The 15,940-nt window shown below is 43.8% G+C and overlaps 1 protein-coding gene across 2 annotated transcripts in view; it reads left to right on the top strand.

The window, feature by feature from the left end:
• Positions 1-15,940, top strand: part of LOC140468017 (adhesion G protein-coupled receptor E3-like) — an 87,433-nt gene that overhangs the window by 21,259 nt on the left and 50,234 nt on the right. For both annotated transcript variants that reach the window (XM_072564166.1, XM_072564165.1), the window contains exons 6-9: positions 3,640-3,731; positions 6,797-6,968; positions 9,128-9,244; positions 15,692-15,891. In XM_072564166.1, the coding sequence (XP_072420267.1) occupies positions 3,640-3,731; positions 6,797-6,968; positions 9,128-9,244; positions 15,692-15,891 (581 nt within the window). The remainder of the gene's footprint in view (positions 1-3,639; positions 3,732-6,796; positions 6,969-9,127; positions 9,245-15,691; positions 15,892-15,940) is intronic.

Raw genomic sequence — 15,940 nt, 5'->3', positions numbered from 1 at the left:
GGAGATCAGAGCTGAAAATGTGTTGCTGTAAAAGCGCAGCAGGTCAGGCAGCATCCAAGGAACAGGAGAATCGATGTTTCGGCATAATCCTGAAGAAGGGCTCATGCCCAAAATGTCGATTCTTCTGCTCCTTGGATGCTGCCTGACCTGCTGCGCTTTTCCAGCAACACATTTTCAGCCCAGTTATATTCTCATCTACCCTCTTCCATCTGGCAGAAGATACAAAAGTTTGAAAATACATACAAATAAATTTAAGAACAGCTTCTTCCCCATTGTTATCAGACTTATGAATGGACCTCTCATATAATAGTTGATCTTCCTCTCCACCTTCTCTGTAGCTGTAACACTATATTCTGCATTGTTATATTGCCCTGATGTGCTCATGCCAGATAGAATTTGTCTGGTTAGCACGCGAAACAATACTTGTCACTATCTTGGTACAGGTGACAATAATCATTCAATGTGTTTTAGGAAAGGAAATCTTTACCCACTCTGGCCTACATGTGACTCTCGACCCACAACGATGTCAGAGTCATACAGCACAGAAACAAGCCCTTTGGCGCAACTCAATGCAAACCGAGTTTCCTAAACTGAACTACTCCCATTTGGCCCATATCCCTCTAAACGTTTCTTAGTCATATATCCACTCAAGTGTCTTTAAATTTAATTCTACCCGCTCTGACCATTTCTTCTGGCAGCTCTTTTCATATACTTGTCACCCTCTGTGTCAAAGCATTGCCCCATAGGTCCCTTTCAAATCTTTCCCCCCTCATCTTAAACCTAAGCCCTCTAGTTTTGAACTCCCCTAACCTGGAGAAAAACAGCCTTGGCTGTTCACTTTATCTGTGACCTTCATGATTTTATAAACCTCCATAAAGTCACCCCTCAGCCTCTTATGCTCCGTGGAGAAAAAAATCACAGCCTATCCATCCTTTCCTTGTAAAGAAGCCTTCAAATCTCAGTAACACCTCTTGTAAATCTTTTTGGCACCCATTCCAGTTCAATAACATCCTTTCTACGGCAAGGTGACCAGAAATGTATGCTACTCCAAATCCAGTCTTACTAATGTCTTGTACAGCCATAACATGATGTCCCAATTCCTGTACTCCATGTAATGTAGCACAGAAACAGATTCTTTGGTCCCACCAGTCCACGCCAAACATAATTCCAAACTAAACTAGTCCCACCTGCTTACTCAGTGCTCTGACCGATGAAGGCAAATACGCCAAAGACCTTCTTCAGCACTCTACCTAACTAACTTATGTGGTTGAATCTTAACTGACCTCTGGGCAATAAATGTTGACCTAATCCAGTGATGCCCAGATCTGTGAATAAATGAAAAAAATCTGTACATCATTTTTAATTCCTTTAACAGTTTGACATTCAACTTTGAAAACTCAAAGAAATGTATGTCCACTTACTTCAAACTGTTCCCATAACTAAACAATCTGGAAGGACAATGTTATTCCAGATCTGACTGACAGGAAGATTTTGGTCCACCGGAGAAACAAAATGGCAGAATTTGATGTAGAGATGGTCATCCCACTCCCAATTGGGCACATTCACCCCACAGCCATCCCGGAGCCATTGAGCTGACTTGAGGTGGGACTTGCATCTCAGTCTCCAGGTCAGAGACTAGGAATTCTGAAACGAGTAACTCACCTCCTGACTCCCCAAAGCCTGTCCACCATCTACAAGGAACAAGTCAGGAGTGGGATGGAATACTCTCCACTTGCCTGGATGGGTGCAGCCCTAATAAAACTCAAGAAGCTTGACACTCTCCAAGAAAAAGCAACCTGCTTGATTGGCATCACATCCACTCCCTCCTCCACTGATGCTCAGGAACAGCAATGTGTACTATCTACAAGATCCACTGCAGAAATTCACAGAGGCTCCTTAGACATCACCTTCCAAATGTATGACCACTTCCATCAAAAAGGACAAAGGCAGCAGATACATTGGAACACCACTGCCTTCAATTTGTTCTCAAAGCCACTCATTATCCTGACTTGGAAATTATATCACTGTTCCTTTAGTGGTCACAATCCTGAAATTCCCTCCATAATGGTGTTGTGGGTCTACCTGCAGAAAGCGGAGTACATCGGTTCAATAGGGGAGATCACCCTCACCTTCTCAAAGGGCACTTATGGATTGCAACGAAAACTGGCCCAATTTACTTAAATCCCATGAGTGAATTAAAGAGAAAATCTACGAGGAGATGCCAGCCAGTTGAATGGGGTTGGTGGCCAGCCCCGAAGATCTTAGGATCCAGTGAATTCAGGATTTTCCGAGACTTTGGCTGCCCTGGTGGATTGAAGGTGATGGGTGTAAGGGTGTGGAATGTACGTCAGTGTAGGGGGATAACATGAGAATGGTAGGACTAGCATGGGAGTGGCCTCCATTGGGCGCACAATGGTCCAGACTGCAGGCAACCCCAAAAGCCGCCACACTGGATCACTCCCACAATGCATCACTTCCCTTGGAGGCCAGGGTGCCACCAATTGGCTGTTTGAGAACCCTGATTGTGCACCATGGTGATGTTACTAATTTTATACACCTAGGTGAAAGTGGGGACTGCAGATGCTGGAGATCAGAGTCAAGAGTGTGTTGCTGGAAAAGCACAGGAGGTCAGCCAGCATCTGAGGATCAGGAGAATTGACATTTTGGACATAAGCCTTTCATCAGGAACACACAACACTAAATTCATGCACCGCCCATCTAACAAAGCCTTCTTCCTGTTTAGAAAAAATGTCCTCCATAGAGTGGGAATATGTTGCTGGAAAAGCACAGCAGGTCAGGCAGCATCCAAGGAATAGGAGAATCGACTTTTCGGGCTTATGCCCGAAACGTCGATTCTCCTGTTCCTTGGATGCTGCCTGACCTGCGCTTTTCCAGCAACACATTTTCAGCTCTGATCTCCAGCATCTGCAGTCCTCACTTTCTCTTCCATAGAGTGGGCAAAGGGTAAAATGTAGCTCATTGTTTGGCATTGAACGCTGTCATCAAATTGATGGTTTGCAGCCCTAGAATTAGTGGGCATAACCTTTAAGGAAATATCTTTCAGATGAGATGTTAAACTGAGCCTCTGTCAGCCTTCAGAGTAAGGTGTAAAAGGCTGCATGGTCCCATTTCAAGGAAACTCTTCCTGGCATTTTGGTCAAAGCTAACCCTCTCAGCTAAACCTCATTTAAACCAGATTACCTACCTAGCATCCTGTCTGAAGGACCATGGGAATCTCCACATTGACCAAGTTTTAAATGTTGTACATCACAATTTGAATATTGATAAATCAAACAATCCAGTTGATCCTCAATGAAAATAGAAAATGCTGGAAGCACTACCACATGTAGTGTGAGGGTAATTAAGAAGAACAAAAGAAACAAAAAGAACAAAAAAAAGGAAGTGCTGGAAAACCTCAGCACATCTGGCAGCATCTGTGGAGAGAGAAATATATTTAACATTTGGAATTGAAATGAATCTTCTTTCAAGCTTCAAACGTTTCAGTTGAAGAGCTGTACTGGATTACCTCTTCACAGATGCTGTCAAACCTGTTGAGCTTCTCCAGCACTCTGTTTTGATTTCAGATTTCTGTCATCCACAGTATTTTCTTTTAATCAATTGCTCCTTGTTTATCTTCAGGTAATGTTTCAAAAGTCTTAGAGGAAACTAGAAACCTGAGTATGTTTATTCTTCAACTGCACCAACAAGATTTGCAGAAATTCTCTGTAATGGTGAGTTATTGAAATCTTCCCAAGTTCACATACTCCAGACTACTCAACATTGATAGGTGACTGGCAAGTCCGGGAGGCCTTAGAGATGGCAAGTAAAGCAGAATGAATTCTTCTGTGGCTCAGTAGGTGAGCTGGGTGTTGCTGGTTAGAGGATTGTGGGCTCATATTCAGGGACTTAAGCATGTGATGCTCACTGATGTTCCCCATGCTGTACTGAGGGAACACTGCTCTGACATTTTGATGACCTGTTAAGCCAATGTTGTATTGATGAGATGGGTTGAATAGCCTCCTTCAGTCTTGGGCTGGGATCCTATGGGTGCAGGAGTATTGGTGCTGGAGTTGTGCTTGGGTAGACTTTTACACCTGAAAAGGCCATCCAGTAAAATTTGGAAAAACCCTTGAGATCTGGTGACCTTCGTGATCACCCCTTTCCTTCCTTCGGAAGCGAACACTTCCCCCAAACTTCAACCCCCAAATCTCTATATAGGCCCTGTCTAAGTGGCCTCAGTGGCCGCCATACTTACTTGGATTCTTACTCCATTGCAGTCCGAGCACAGGCCATGGCTCCTGGTGCCGCTGTTGACACTGAAGAGCTGCAGGATCGTCCAATCAGCAAGTCACTCGAAGGGGAACAACTTCATCCCTTAAAAGGGACAGGAGTGCTGACTGTGAGCAGTTAATTGCCAGTAAAATTTTTAAGATCAGAAATCTCACAATCGGTCAAGTCAGGCCTTGCCCTAGCCTATGGAACACGTCCTGTTAAATCCCAGCCTTTCTTTCAAGCCATCCCCTCAAGCTAATGTGAAAAACTGGAAGGACTGAGTACTCCAGTCAATGTTTTAGACCTTTACTAGAAGCAGATTAATTGATAGCTATTTGTGGCATTGTACTGTGGACATATTCCCCAATTTTGCAATATCGATTGAACTTGAAATATGTTTAGTTGGCTGCAATTTGAGATGCCCTGGAGATATGCAGAACAGTGTAGAATTTTTTTTCCCCATCTCAAAACTCAGTTTTTTTTTAAAAGTTTGGCGTGTGGTTTAGTTCATGCAGAAGATCCAAGTTGCCACAGTGAGGTACAAGTTTCCCTGGAGCTGTGGATGGTGAAGTGGTAGGCTTGATATCTTTCCTATCACACGGCTGATGAAGAGTACCTCCCACTCTTGGCACCTGCTGTTGATCTGTGTCTAAAGCAAGTTGATGGTCCACTTGTTTGGCCACATTATAAAAGCACTTTCCTTGATCATCAAGCCCTGAAGTGGGATTCCAACCCAGAGCTGGAAATGGTGACATGCTGCTGAAGTTCTCTGTCCTATGCTCATCAGGACACATGCAAGAATGACAAATTTAGGAAGGGAGCAACAATTTATTTTACATGAGAAACAAATACTGATTGACTACTGTGAGCCATCTTGCCAACCAAAGAATTGCATGGAGAACATACTGAGGGTGTTTCTCCCATTCAGTTGAGACCATCATTAAACTTACCTGACACACGATAAAGTGATGGTTCTGCACATCTCTTGGAAGATGTACAGTTCACCTTGAGAAAACTGTGGCCTTTCTTTCAGTCATTGCTGCTAACTTCATCATCACTGAGTTGTCAATGTTTGATTGTCCAAGACAAATGGAATGGTGGAAGTCAGAAATTGCTGGGAAACTCAGCAGGTCTGGCAGCATCTCTGGAGAGAAAGTGGAGTCAATATTTCAGGTCTGTTGACTCCTCATTAAGAACTGGAGTCAATGACAATGGAGATCCAACCTAGAAAAAGCGAAAAACAGTTGGGCAGACAAAGGACTGGGTAAAGATCAACCTGGGAGACAGAATATCTGCTTGTGGGGTCCATTAATGGCTGACAATAGGTTGTGTGTGGTAGCAGCTCATATGATGACAGGGCCTGGTTTGTAAGGGTTGGGATAAGGACATGAGAGAAGATGCTCAGTCCCTAAAGTTATTGAACTCTATATAGAGTCCAGAGGGCTGCACAGTCCTCAAGTGGAAATTGAGGTGCTATTCTTCCAGTTTGTGCTAAGCTTCACTGAAGCAAGCCTGAGAGAGATGTCAGTCAGGGAACACTGCGATGAAAATCACCTTAGACAATCATTTGAACCCTAAGCACCTTCCCTCTGAACATAGTGCAAATGGGTGATTGGAAATGCAGTGTAGCTAGAATCTGTTTCATGGATTGGCATCCAGAAGATATGGGCATTGTGCTTTTGCTCTTCAAACTAACACTGACTCCACCCAACCGAGGCATTGTCCCAGCCACTAATGAGGTAAGTTGATGCACTAATAAGGCATTTTAACAAGCTATAATGCTCTTTAACTGGCAACTGCATAGTGAGAAATTCACTCCCAAAGTCAGGATGGGCTTCCCTAGATTTCTTATTTGATTCCACCATGCATTTCAGCATATGCCACATTACTCAGATCCCGAAAGGATTCTATGACCTAGTGGATTAACAGTGGTGATAATAACAGAGACCTGGGCAATGTACTGGGGTCATGGGTTTGAATCCCACCACAGCAGATGATGGATTTGAATTCCATAAAAAGGTATGTGGAATTAAGCTTCTAATGTTGACCACGATTCCATCATCAATTGCTGGAAAAACCCATCTGGTTCACTCATGCCATCTCGAGAAGGACACTGCCATCCTTACCTGGTCTGGTTCACATGTGACTCCACACCCACAGCAATGTGGTTAATTCTTAACTGTCCTATGGGTAACTAGGGATGGGCAATAAATGCTGGCCTAGCCAGCAATGCCCTCACCCTGTGAATAAAGCTTTAAAAAGCTGCAGGTATTGATAAATAGTTTTAATCCAATTGCTGGGATCCAACAATTTGTTTGACTGCTTGAACAGAGGCTATTTGTTCATAGTTTTTACTTGCTGATAAATGTAGCCTTCTTGGAGGATTGACCACTTTCTTCCAGAAATAATTTGCACAAACATAGTGTTACTGTTCAGAGGGGCGGGGGAGCTCCACTGTCAATGTTGTTTCTTTAATCAATGGATTTTCAGCTCTCTTGTTAAACAAGTGCATTCTCATCCACAGGAAATTACTAATCTCACAGAGAGAATCATCAGCAAGCTGCAGTGGGAGAGCTTGGAGGCTGACACCAAACACAATCTAGCCTCGAAGCTGCTGCAGACTGTGTCCAGTTCAATGATGGCTGCTGCCTTGAGCACACCTAATGGGACATTGACAGTATCAGCCGAATCTTTGGGTAAATTGCAAATGAATTTTTAATCAGGTCTGATTGCAACAGTGCAGTACACTGCCGCTTCTCTCACAAGAAGGAAGCTTAGACCCAGGATAGGATACCTGAGCTGTCTCCAACACTCAGTGAGATCGTGGTTGTTTTGAGTCTCATGGAACGAGGGTGTCGAGTGGACAGTTAGGAGTCAACCACATGGCTATGGCTCTGCAGTCACATGTAGGCCAGACCAGATGAGGATTAGAGACAAAACTGAAGATGGTGGATTGTAAGGTAGACAGGAGGCGATGGCCTATGGTATTTTTGCTGTTAATCCAGAGACACAGGTAATGTTCTGCGGACCTAGGTTTGAATCCTGCCACAGCTGATTGTGGAATTTGAATTCAACAAAATCTGGAATTAAGAGTTTAATAATGAATATGAATTAATTGATTGTTGCAAAAACGCATCTGGATCACTGTCCTTAAGGGAAGGAAACTGCCATCCTTATCTGATCTGGCATACATGTGACTCCAGACTCAGGAGTGTAGTTGACTCAGTTGCCCTCTGGACAATTAGGGATGCGTAATAAATGCTGGCCTAGACAGCAATATGTTCATTCCATGAATGAATAAAACAAAAAAAAAACAAGCAGGAGGCTAGAAGAACACAGCAAGCCAGCTAAGGATGGCAGCTTCCCCAACCCCCCCCCCCCCCCCCCCCCCCCCCCCACCCACCCACCTTAATGAACATTAGTGAACCAGATAGGTTTTTCCAACAATTGACCTTGCATTCAAGGTCATCATTGGATTCTTAATTACAGATTTTTTAAAAATTGAATTTAAATATACTATCTTCCACGGTGGGATTCAAACCAGGTCCCCAGAACATGACCTGGGTCTCGACATTAACAGTCCAGTGATAATGCTGCTAGGCCGTCACCTCCTGAGCTCCAGCCACTGGCTCAATGTTCTTAATCTAACCCTAGCCCAAGCCCTCTAGTGTTTGAAATAATTAATGAAGGATTTGTTAGCTTTTTCATTCTCCCACCCTTAGCAATGGATAGTTATAGCAACAAATTGAGGTGTTTTCCTCTGGCTCAGTCATCACTCTTGCTCTTGTTTTATGCATCATCATGCTCTGAGATCAACTGTGGCTCAGGATGTAGCAGTCTACCTCTTTGTCCAAAGATTCAGTCCCTGCCCCTGAGCACTGAATGTAGTATATCACTTCTAGTGCAGTACTAAGAAGGTCTCAGACCATCCAGGGTACTGTCTTCCAGGTGGGTGACTAATCTAAAACCACCTCTTCCCTCTAAAGATGCTAGTTCTCATTGTGATTTATACATGTATAGTCATACAGCATGGAAACAGAACCTTCAGTCCAAGCCACCCATAATTACAAATTAAACTAGACCCATTTGAGTGTACTTAGCCCCTACCCTGCCAAACATATATTCATGGAGTTTTCATAATATCTTCAAAACACTAACTGTACCCACATCCACCACTTCATCTGGAAGTTCATGCCACACACAAACCACTAAAATATTGCCCTGTGTCTTTTTAAAATCTTTCTCCTCCCACCTTACAAACGTATCCACGTCTTGAAAGCCTGCAGTCGAGAGAAAACATCTGCCATTCATCTTATCTATATCCCTTATGATTTTATAAACCTCTAAGGTCATCCCTCAGCCTCGTTAAACCGCAATCACCATTCTCACTACCAGGTGAAAAAAGGTATTCGTCACTTGACTTGTTGGGGGCCAGTGGAAGTCAGATGTAGTTACATCACATTCTCATGACCCTTATCTTCAGTTTCAGTGTCTGTGTCCAGCTATTGAGTTATGACAGGGGTGCAAGATGGTGGGCAAATTCATGTTTCCCTCCCTCTGCTTAAAATAAAATCCAGCCTCTTGTTTGCAGGAACCTGCACATTTCCAGCGCCATTTCCTTTCCTACAGCATAACTCCATTTCATAGGCTTGCAAAGGACACCTTAGTAAGAGTGTAATGCTGATATGAGGTTGGTTGAGAAGGCTCAATTAGCCTACACTCTGGGGGAAAAAAAAGGTTGAAGATAAGTCGGATTCAAACACCTTCACTCTTTTCCCTGAGATAAATTTGGATTTGCTGTTTAATCCAAGTTAACTTTTAAACAGATAAATCACTTTATAGTTTATATTTTCAGGTCTCAAGATACATATTCACCGTGGAGACATTTCAGCAAATGAAAAGCTGAGGTTAAATGTGAGGGGCAACAACATGGAACTTGACTGGAGAACAGCAATTGGACAAAATAATTCAGGTAAAACAGGCGAGCTTTACAACTTTCATTTATGCAGAAATGTACTAACCATATAAAAGTATAGTGGCTACAGTAGCAGGGTCAGAGACTAGGAATCCTGCAGTGATTAATTCACTTAAATCCCCAAAACCTTTCCCCAAGGCATAAGTCAGGAGTGTGATGAAATATTTCCCACTTGCCTAAATGAATACAGCTCTAACAACATCCAGACCAAACTTGATTGGGAGTTTGTGCAATTTTCAACATTCATTCCCTTTCCTATCAAATTAGAGGTAGCAGTGTGTACCATCTACAAGACATGTTGCTGCAACTCACCAAGACTCCTGATAGCACATTCAAAACCATCAACTTCATGTCTTGACAGACAGGAACAGAAGTTACAGGGGAACACCACTTCCTGCAATTTCCCTTTTCAAACCACTCACCATCCTGACTGGGAAATATTACTATGCCTTCAGTCTCATTGGGTCAAAATCCTAGAACTCCCTCCCTCATAGCACTGCGGTAGTTCAAGGTGGCAGCTCACCACCACCTTTACAGGGCACCTAGGGACTGAATAAATGTTAGCCAGGCAGCAGTACCAACATCCCATAAAAGAATGGGGAAAAGTACAGTCTATTTAATAAAGGCTTATAGAATAGTCAGCCAAGACTCCATGGCAGAACAGGTATAGGACAGCTGAAAAGTGCTAAGTAATATTTCTTTCCATATTCTCTTTATTTTTTCATTTCTCACAGAGTTCAAGCAAGGAATGGGGTTAAAGAAAATGTAGGAGGGGAAGTAGGACTAATTTGTATCAGATTAATCCATTCTCCTGCCTTGCCTTTGCTGAAGCAGATTGTTAACTGTAGTTTGAGCCAATAAAATTCTCAATCTCCAATTTGTGCGCCATATGCTTAAAGCAGGTTGGTATACTGCTTGTGAGGCTCACTCAAGTTTAGACAGTGGGGTCTAGGCCATACATTGAACCATAGTAGCACATGTAATTAAGATATTTTTCTTTATCAATCTGTTTTTAAAAAAAAACTTTCCTGTTCATGGAAACAGGACCTCTGGAGCAGCTCAATTTGAATTAAGGTCTCATGGCTCCAAGGTGGGTCATTACCACTGTCCCACATGAGCCCCCACAGTAATGCAATTAACCCTATTCCATTTGGTAACATTTATTACTGACCAATGCTTCCACGATCACAGACTTTCCCTTCTGTTCTTCCCCACCTTTCCACCCTGACTCAGGGCTCACTATAATTATGTCACTGTATTGGTAAGTGGGTCCTTTCAAGATTGTGTGGGATATGAGACAAGCTGTCAGTCCCCACATATGTGCTGCTCTTGACTAGCTGGAGTGTTGAATTGAAACATTTCAGGCCTGGCCCCAAACTGAATCATTGTGTTTTTGTCAATGAGCAGAAGAGGTGTTTGGCCCTTTGAACCTGCTCTGCCTTTCATTGTGATCATGGCTGATTGTCCAACTTTGCCTAATCCTGCTTTTTCCTATAACCTTTGAAAAGGTCACGAGGCTGTGTGCCTCCACTATAATTCATTTGTTTCTTTTAATAAGCTTTCAGCTTGGTTTTCTGAAATAATTGCAGAGGCTAGTGCCCCATCACCACGTTAGCTTTTATAAACTTGTGCACAGTTTGCTTGAAGGCAGTCCTCAACCAAGATTCTAATCTCTTAATTAGATATTCTTTTCCCTCCAATGCAATATGCTAGCTGTGGCCAGCCAGCTTGAAGACAGTCCTCAACTGAAGTGATTCTAATCTCTTCCTGTTTAGACAGTACAATATTAAAAGTAACTGAACAGCTGTATACAACAACTTAGGGGAAGGGGCAGCAAACCTGACCCCCAAACCCCACTGATAACCAGTTCAGGGAAAGACAAACCTCAAATTCCACTTAGTATCAAAAGGTAGCAGTTACAAATACATACAAGTCAGTCCAATCAAATAACCGGATATAATCCAGACCCCCACCCAATCCCTCCCACTTCCACTCAAAAGGCAGCTTGCCCCTACATCCTTTCTGCTCTTTGTCTGCCCCATGCCCTTTCTGGCCGTCTGCCCTGACATTCAGGCCACCTCCAGGACAGCCTTCTGGCTTCCTTAACAGCCCTTCCAGTCACCTTGAAGGCCTGGCACCTGCCTGGGGTGATAGCACTGAGGACAGCCTACCTGCTTTCAGTCTGCCCCTGCATACCCTGTCTCACCTACCCTGGCATAGCATCTAGGGCATGAACTGTCTTAACACCTTCAGGCCACCTCTAGGCCAACCTATCCAGATTACCCCTTTGAAAAGCTGTTCAGAGAACCCTACCCACCTTCTGGCTCAGGGTGACAGCCTTCAGGCTGTGAGCCTCAGCTCACAGTAAGACCTAGAGATACAAGACAGTGCAGGTGATAACCCAATGACCACAACAGAATCAAACAAATCCCTTCTGGTACATTGAAACATATCCACATGCAGTTCTCCAAAATGCAGAGACCATTCCTAGGAATGCAGAATCCATTCCAGTATGCAGAGTGCATTGTTAGAGTCCACTCCTGAAGGCAGGAAATGCACATTTCTTAGCACAAATGCAGTCTCCATAGAGGTGTGGTCTATCCACATAACCAAGCTTACAATGAACTACACTCCTGTGAGTAGAGGTTAACTCACAGGAGAAGGTCTACTCCCATAGGCAGGGTCCATTCCTGGATGCAGTAAATGCTTACCCCCCCAGCACACAGTCTTTACAGAGGCCTACTCACAGGAACAGTTCATCTGGAAAGGTACATAGCTTCTCTGGAAGAAGTCCAAAACACCAAAAAGGATCAGCCAGTTCAGGAATCAGGTCCTTAAACAAATGAACAGCTGTAGCACACAACTGGCTGTAGCAGCCAGGTCAGAGTCAATCCTAAAATTGAGATTTTAATCTCTTGCTTATATTTTCCCCAAATGGAGAAAATCTTGTTTTATTTGTTTAAACATACAGTTTAAACAATTAACAATAACCAACTGTTTAGAAAGAAACAGCAATTTTACAAGGGAGCAGAATGGCAAAGCCAAGCCTCAAACTGTACCAACTAGTTCAGGGAAAGAGGACAAACCTCAAATCCCAATTTCAATCATTTCAAAACAATAACATTGGACTGTCTTGTATGTACAAATGTCAGTTACATGAAAGTGTATATAATACAGATCCCCAGCAACCCACCCATCCTTCCCACCTTTCAGCCACTAAGGCAGCCTGCTCCTCTACCCCTCCGTCTGCCCTGACACCTTTTGACCATCTCTGGGTTGGCCTGTCCTGCTTCCCCAACCCCCCAGGATGACTGATCAGGGAAGCCTACCCACCTTCCAGCTTCTCTAGCCACCCTTAGAATAGCCTGCTCCAGTACCTCCCTGGGGTGCCAGGGCTGAGGACAACCTGCCTTCAGCGCTGTCTGCCTTTTATGTACCGTTTGGACTCTTGCCCACCCTGATGGGCGCTTTGGCATGTGGACTGCCCTGATGCCTTCCAGCCACCTCTAGGTCAGCCAGCATGCAAGGCAGCCTACAAGCCTTCCAGATCTCTGCATGCCCCACACACCTGACCACGTCTAAGACAGCCTGTCCTGATCACCCATTCTCAGAAAGGCAACACTCAATGTCTCCCCACCTTCTAGCTCTTAGGATGACTGGCAGAGTGGCCTATCCACCCTCTGGCTCTCAGGACAACCTATGAACCTCCTAGCTCACAGTAAGGCCTGCTAGACCCAGGGACACAAGACTGTGCAAGTGATAACCCAACAAACAACAAGACAGTCAATTACCAAATAGCCCTTTCAGATGGAATGTCCTTACAACAAGGAGTTCTTTCAAGATGTAGAGTCCATTTCAGGACTCTAGAGTCAATTCCAGTATACAAAGTACATTGTCAGAAATGGAGTCCACTCCAAAACTGCAGAGTCCATTGCTAAACACATCCACAACTGAGGCATAGTCCACTCCTGAAGGCAGCAAATGCACACCACATAGGTGTTCAGTCTCCATGAAGCCCTGGTCCATTCACAAGAATATAGTACATTGTCAAGGTGCCATTAACTTGGGGTTTGGGTCACTCCTTAAGGTAGTGTCAATTCTAAACCCCAGGATTCAGCAAGTATCACCTCCCAGCACATGTTCAGTCTTTGCAGAGGCCTAGTCCTAGGGTCAGGCTACCCACAAGAACAACTCATTGGCAAGATGTGTTTTTCCTCACAAGGGCTCAGTCTAAACACCAAGAATAATGAAGACAAAACACACAAGAAGTCCAAGAGCTAAGCCCACCACAATCAACATTGTCCTTTCCTCGTAGAGAAAAAAGAGAGTAACACAAGCTGTAACCAGCCAGTGAAACAGCAGTTCCCTAACATAAACTAAGATACATCTGAAACTATGTAGATCATGATTTGGAGGGTTACATTGTACTTTGCTCAAAAACTGCACGCATTCATGTAAAACTCCATTATCTCACTTATTAGATTAGAATCAATCTAAACAGCATGGCATAGGCAGAGAACACAGGGCTAACACCTTCAACATCATCTTTAAAAATCACAACACTAGGTTACAGCCCAACAGGTTTAATTGGAAGCACACTAGCTTTCAGAGCGACGCTCCTTCATCAGGTGATTGCCGAATCAGAATATATCTAGCTATCACCCATTGTTAACAGCTAACCTAAGAATGCAACTTTTAAAAAAGGTTTTGTGATTTACATATGAAAGAAGTGAAACTATCATGGCATTCAAACAGAAGAAAGACTTAATTTTTCAATGTATCATTTCAGTTACATCACACTAAATTTTTGCTATAAATTCTGTGTTAGGATTGAGCCCTCCACTATCACCTAGTGTGCTTCCAATTAAACCTGTTGGACTATAACCTGGTGTTGTGATTTTTAACGATGGAGATCAGACAGTTTAAAAATCAGTCCTCAATAAAAAGGAATACCAGCTTGATTTAACAAACTACCTTTTTTTTTCAACCAGTTTAGGAATCAGGTTTTCTTTTCTTTCCCTCTCCCCAAAAAAAGCAGTAACACACTGACCATAGCACAGAGTCAGTGCCTTAAACTGAGGAGACTCTTCTGGTTATTTTTTATTTTCTTTTTTAACCCCCACACTACCGTCTAACTACGGTAGTGCTTATATTTTATCCAGCACCCATGGTGTGTGTGTGCAGGTGAGACACAGTGAAAGACACAAAGTGCATGAATCTTTATTCGATTTCCACCACCAGGAAGATAGGAAAACACCCGAGTGGCCAGTGACAAGCACTGCCCTTCACATCAAAGGGCAATGCTGTGTGATCAAAACAGTGAAGGGGAGGGTAGGGACTAAATCAAAATAGAGTTGGAGGGGGAAATAATGCACTCCACTCCCTGTGGCACCCACCTCTCCCTGAACAACTCGAGGGTGTTGGTGGACACCGCGTGCTCCTTCTCCAAGGACATCCGGGCTCTCATGTAACCGCGGAAGAGGGGCAGGCAGTCGGCCCTAACGACCCTCTCCACGGCCCGCTGCCTGGACCTGTTGATGGCCAGTTTGGCCAGGCCCAGGAGCAGACCCACGAGGAGGTCTTCGGACCTGCCCTCCCTCCTCCGTACCGGGTGCCCGAAGATCAGGAGCGTGGGACTGAAGTGCAACCAAAAGCAGAGGAGAAGGTTTCAGGCACTCTTTTAGATATTTCCTTAGCAATTTTAACTTCCTCAGTCTTCACAATCTCCCCTTCTGAAATCTTCTTACCAACTCCCTCTCTTCACCCATGCACTCACTGACTCCTTTTTGATCCCAATTTAGAACTTTTGAGATTGAGCAGTTTAGGTTTATACTCTTGGAAAATTAGAAGAATGATAGCAGACTTAATTGAGGTACATAAGATGCTAAAAGTGATTGACAAAGTGAACGCAGATATTATGCTTTCTCTTGTGGGGCAATCTAGAACAAAAAGTCATAGATTTTGACTAAGAGCTGGAGCATTTAAATTAGGTGCGGAGAAATTGCTTTTCATAAAGGGTCGTCACCCTGTGGAACTCAGTGCTCTAGAGTACAGTGGATGCCAGGACATTGAATAAATTGAAGGAAGAGATAAATTTTTAGTCAGCAATGGGTTGAAAGGTTATGGAGAGCAGGCAGGAAAGTGTTGAGTTGAGATCAGCCATAATGATATTAAATTGCAGAGAAGGCTTGAGGGGCTGAGTGGCCCATTCCTGCTAATGTCCTTTTCCAAACAATGGGCAGGAAAGCCAGTGATTTCTTAGCTGGAACTGCTTTCTCCTGAACTTTTGCCCTTTATAACTCAGTTCTTCTCTCCACACCCACTGCCCAGCTGGCTGAGTGTTCTCGTCTTATTTTGGCATCCGTCTTATTTTGGCATCCATCTTATTTTGCTTTCCATTCAGTGTGGTTCCCCACCCGCTCACTACTCTTTGTCCCCTTCCAGGCGTCACTGCTGTTGGTTTCATCGCCTACAGTAACCTGGACTCCATTCTGGATGGGGATTTTGTGGATGAAGAAGATAGGAAAAGGGAAAAGCTAGGTGGGAGCTTCCAACTGAACTCTGATGTGGTGACAGTGACCATGGCAAATAGGCAGGAAACCGAATTGAGCAAGCCCATCAACTTCACCTTGAGACACAACCAGGTCTGTTTCTTTTGAATTGTCCTTTGAAATTTTGAGAGATTATTTGTTG

The sequence above is a fragment of the Chiloscyllium punctatum genome, chromosome 46 (genome assembly GCF_047496795.1).
Source record: "Chiloscyllium punctatum isolate Juve2018m chromosome 46, sChiPun1.3, whole genome shotgun sequence".
Taxonomy (NCBI): Eukaryota; Metazoa; Chordata; class Chondrichthyes; order Orectolobiformes; family Hemiscylliidae; genus Chiloscyllium; species Chiloscyllium punctatum.
Note: the sequence above shows the minus strand (reverse complement) of the source record. Positions and strands in the feature narration are given on the sequence as shown.